At 43.3% G+C, this 4,391-nt stretch overlaps 5 protein-coding genes across 5 annotated transcripts; 3 read left to right on the top strand and 2 right to left on the bottom strand.

The window, feature by feature from the left end:
- Positions 1 to 6: 6 nt before the first annotated feature.
- Positions 7 to 637, top strand: LOC117591660 (histone H1-like; the record flags this gene model as incomplete). Its single annotated transcript, XM_034284983.1, has 1 exon — positions 7 to 637. A coding segment is annotated over one exon (537 nt), but the record flags the coding sequence as incomplete, so codon positions are not given.
- Positions 638 to 929: 292 nt separating this feature from the next.
- LOC117591659 (histone H2B) lies at positions 930 to 1,395 on the bottom strand. Its single transcript, XM_034284982.1, has one exon. It carries the CDS (start codon positions 1,343 to 1,345, stop codon positions 974 to 976), a length of 372 nt encoding a protein of 123 aa, XP_034140873.1. The 5' UTR covers positions 1,346 to 1,395; the 3' UTR covers positions 930 to 973.
- Positions 1,396 to 1,515: 120 nt separating this feature from the next.
- Positions 1,516 to 2,010, top strand: LOC117591658 (histone H2A). The gene has a single exon (XM_034284981.1). It carries the CDS (start codon positions 1,570 to 1,572, stop codon positions 1,942 to 1,944), a length of 375 nt encoding a protein of 124 aa, XP_034140872.1. The 5' UTR covers positions 1,516 to 1,569; the 3' UTR covers positions 1,945 to 2,010.
- Positions 2,011 to 2,467: 457 nt separating this feature from the next.
- On the bottom strand, positions 2,468 to 2,878 carry LOC117591656 (histone H4). The gene has a single exon (XM_034284980.1). The coding sequence runs from the start codon at positions 2,829 to 2,831 to the stop codon at positions 2,520 to 2,522; it is 312 nt and encodes a 103-aa protein (XP_034140871.1). The 5' UTR covers positions 2,832 to 2,878; the 3' UTR covers positions 2,468 to 2,519.
- Positions 2,879 to 3,051: 173 nt separating this feature from the next.
- LOC117591655 (histone H3) lies at positions 3,052 to 3,568 on the top strand. The gene has a single exon (XM_034284979.1). The coding sequence runs from the start codon at positions 3,101 to 3,103 to the stop codon at positions 3,509 to 3,511; it is 411 nt and encodes a 136-aa protein (XP_034140870.1). The 5' UTR covers positions 3,052 to 3,100; the 3' UTR covers positions 3,512 to 3,568.
- The last annotated feature ends 823 nt before the right edge of the window (positions 3,569 to 4,391 follow it).

The raw sequence follows: 4,391 nt of genomic DNA, 5'->3' as shown, positions 1-4,391 counted from the left end.
AAGAAATATATTACTGCCGAATACAAATGCGATGCCCAGAAACTAGCTCCATTTATCAAGAAGTACTTGAAGTCAGCCGTTGCCAACGGAAAGCTGATCCAAACAAAGGGCAAAGGTGCCTCTGGTTCGTTCAAACTGTCGGCTTCCGCCAAAAAGGAGCCCAAGCCAAAGGTTGCATCTGTCGAAAAGAAAGTGAAAACTAAGAAGGTGGTCTCATCGGCAGCAGCCAAGAAAACAGCAAGCCCCAAAAAAGCAGCCGGAGCTGGCGACAAGAAGCTAAAGGCAAAGAAGGCAGTCGCCACCAAGAAGACCGCCGAGAAGAAGAAAACTGAGAAGGCAAAGGCCAAGGAAGTAAAGAAAACTGGAACCGTGAAAGCGAAGCCTGCTGCGGCAAAGGCAAAGTCGAGCCCTGCAAAGCCAAAGCCAAAAGCAAAGGCAGTAGCAGCAGCGACGTCTGCCAAGCCCAAGAAGACGACGAAAAAGCCCGCTGCTCCCGCGACCGTCAAGAAGCCGAAAGCAAAGACGACGGCGGCCAAGAAGTAAATTGCGAAATGGTACACGGTGGTGTACATGGTCGCACTTGCACTCGAAATTTTAGATGTATACATCTGAAATGGATTTAAACAAGCCCTTTTCAGGGCTACAAAACTATACGAAAAGAGATACAAATTATCGAGCCTTGAATTACTTATGATAAGCCACAGATATTGATTATTAGCGTAACTTAGCGTTCCTCGACGCAGACGCCGATCTAAAAGAGTTTTTCAAAACAGAACCTAGCCGAACTGTTCGCCTGGAGAACGATGCACAGGCATAGTGTATATAGATTGTTTTGGTCTCTAGCAAATCGAAGATTGCAGTTAACTGATCTTTTTATTAAATATTGTCAAAATTGAAAATGGCATTCTTTGGAAAAACATTTTTGTGGCCCTGAAAAGGGCCTTTTTGGGTTTTGCTCTGCAGAGAAACAAATTTACTTGGAGCTTGTGTACTTGGTGACAGCCTTGGTTCCCTCACTAACAGCGTGCTTGGCCAACTCTCCCGGCAGCAGTAGGCGCACAGCCGTTTGGATTTCCCGACTGGTGATGGTTGAGCGCTTGTTGTAATGAGCCAAACGAGATGCTTCGGCAGCAATACGCTCGAAGATGTCATTCACAAAGCTGTTCATGATGCTCATCGCTTTCGACGAAATACCAGTGTCAGGGTGGACTTGCTTCAGAACCTTGTAAATGTAGATGGCATAGCTCTCCTTCCTCTTGCGCTTCTTCTTCTTGTCGTTCTTGGTGATGTTCTTCTGAGCCTTTCCAGCCTTTTTGGCTGCCTTTCCACTAGTCTTGGGCGGCATTTTATTTCACTTCACTTTTACAGTTTACACTTTGTGTTCCTGGCGTGTTGGACCACAAAACCTTATACTTTTATTTGAGCAGTCTATTCAGGTTTGAGATACAGACGAAAAACCCACCCCTACGATGAACGCCCAGACTGACGGAAAAAGTATAAATATAGCGACGGGTGTCGGCTTCTCAACATTCGTTTGTGAACAGTGAAAAATAAATATCTGCTATTAAAATGTCTGGTCGTGGTAAAGGTGGCAAAGTGAAGGGAAAGGCAAAGTCTCGCTCGAACCGTGCCGGTCTTCAGTTCCCCGTTGGTCGTATTCATCGTCTGCTTCGCAAGGGCAACTATGCCGAGCGTGTCGGTGCTGGCGCTCCTGTTTACCTGGCTGCCGTGATGGAATACTTGGCCGCTGAAGTTCTTGAGTTGGCTGGCAATGCTGCCCGTGACAACAAGAAGACGAGAATTATCCCTCGCCATCTGCAGCTGGCCATCCGCAACGATGAGGAGTTGAACAAGCTGCTCTCAGGCGTCACCATTGCTCAGGGTGGTGTTTTGCCCAACATCCAGGCCGTTCTGCTGCCCAAGAAGACCGAGAAGAAAGCATAAGTGCTCCAATAGCAACAATATACATTCTTGTACATACACATATAAACCCAAACGTCCTTTTCAGGACGACCAAAACATGACAAAAGATTTAAGAGAATTTTCATAATTTTAAAGTATAAATAAAATGCTCCATGCAGGCTAACGCACATTTTAGTTGGTAGCGAAGAAGTTGCAGGGAATAAAAGAAGTACAGTTGTGCTCGACGCATTGGAAATTGTGATATTGTGCCTAATATTTTCTGTCGTGGGGGATATGACAAACAAACCTTTTTTTTGCCCACCTACGCAAGTACCCTTTTCCAACATATTGCAGCACTTTGACTAAACATTCTGCCTACCGCGATATCTCTCTGGGTATTCTAATTTTCTACCGCAGGAGAGGAAATAGCACTAGGGACCATGTAATTTTCCAACAGCATCACGCTTAATGCTTATGCTTATGCAGCGTACTTTGATGGGAGCACACTTTTATTATTAAAATACAAGTTTTGAAAATGTGTCTTCTCTTTTAGATTATTTTGTGGTCCTGAAAAGGACCGATTGTTTACTTTCGAACAGGAGACTGAACAAATTTTCTTAACCGCCGAAACCGTACAGCGTGCGGCCTTGCCTCTTCAGAGCATACACAACATCCATGGCTGTGACTGTCTTCCTCTTGGCGTGTTCGGTGTAGGTGACGGCATCACGGATAACGTTTTCCAAAAACACCTTCAGCACTCCACGAGTCTCCTCATAGATGAGTCCCGAGATACGTTTTACACCGCCACGACGAGCCAAACGGCGGATAGCGGGCTTCGTGATACCCTGGATGTTATCACGCAGAACCTTGCGATGACGCTTAGCGCCTCCCTTTCCCAAGCCTTTGCCACCTTTACCACGACCAGTCATTTTTTTTCACTACCTTGCTTCACGAAACAAATATCAGGAACGAATGTTGTACTGCCGAAAAGCGCACTCCTATTTATACTAAAACACCACCGAAACACGAGTGAGTCCGAATGATATGCTCATCTCGCTCGGGAAATGAAATAGCATGCTTCGGGCTGCTCTCGCTCTCGTTTCAACCCTCCGCCAGGAGAATGCTATATAAGCAAGCATCAGTGCCTGCGATCGCTTATTGTAAATTCGAATTTCAAACGTTGAAGTGAAAATTGAAGATGGCCCGTACCAAGCAGACTGCTCGTAAATCCACTGGTGGCAAGGCGCCACGCAAACAACTGGCTACTAAGGCTGCACGTAAAAGTGCTCCAGCAACCGGTGGCGTGAAGAAACCTCATCGTTATCGCCCTGGCACTGTTGCCCTGCGTGAAATCCGTCGTTACCAGAAGAGTACCGAGCTGCTGATCCGCAAACTGCCTTTCCAGCGGTTGGTTCGTGAAATCGCTCAAGATTTCAAAACCGACTTGCGTTTCCAGAGCTCGGCAGTAATGGCACTGCAGGAAGCTAGCGAAGCCTATCTGGTCGGTCTCTTCGAAGATACCAACTTGTGTGCCATCCATGCCAAGCGTGTCACAATCATGCCCAAGGACATTCAACTGGCCAGACGTATTCGTGGCGAGCGTGCTTAAGTTGATATTTCTTCGACAAGCGCATAGCAATTGTATTCAAATCGGTCCTTTTCAGGACCACAAAATAACTTCCATTGAGATTTTTTATTTCTGCATGCTAGTCGTATTATTTTTCTCAAATAAAGTATTTACATATATAACATATCTTTGCTTCGTCGTAGTCAGTTTGGCTACTCAATATTGTGCGAAAGCCTTGTTTTACTTATGCAATATAAACAAATCGGCAATTCAATGGGGACATCATCCATCCAATAAATTCTTACCGTATATGATTCGTATTAAATGTTCCGATGTCATGTCGACTTGTTATTCGAGTGGATATTCTTACGAGGGGCATTTTGAATAATTGTTTATAAAAAATGTGTGCATAGAAACCATTGTTTGTCTGTAGAAATCCTTTATACTCAATTTTAGTATTATACGCGCTTTTACAATGACCAATAAATTCCACATTTTTGATATTCTTGTTTATGGGACAGAAACTGTTTGACAAAGGTTTTTGAGGCTTCCACTAGTACCACTATCATGTATTAAAAGGCCGTTTAAAATATAAATATGTGAAAATATTATAAAAAAATAATGAAGAAATGTTCTTAAGATTCACACTAATTGGGGTAGACAATTAAATTTACGAAAAATAGATTCTTTCGATTTTTGCTTTGAGATAAATGTAGGTGGTAGTGCTATGTGGGTATGAAAGGCTGTTATTTGTGGCTAAATATTTGCAAAAATGGATCATAAATAATATTAAATTGAAAATCATATTGATTTCCTTAAGAAAAAAGTCTAACAATAACATATTTTTAAACATTTATATTTTTTGACCCCTAAATTCAGTGCTGAAAATACCCAGAAAGTAGTCTTTTTGTACTCTATAGGG

The sequence above is a fragment of the Drosophila guanche genome, unplaced genomic scaffold, assembly GCF_900245975.1.
Source record: "Drosophila guanche unplaced genomic scaffold, DGUA_6, whole genome shotgun sequence".
In the NCBI taxonomy this organism is placed as follows: domain Eukaryota; kingdom Metazoa; phylum Arthropoda; class Insecta; order Diptera; family Drosophilidae; genus Drosophila; species Drosophila guanche.
This window is presented reverse-complemented; position numbering and strand designations above follow the sequence as displayed.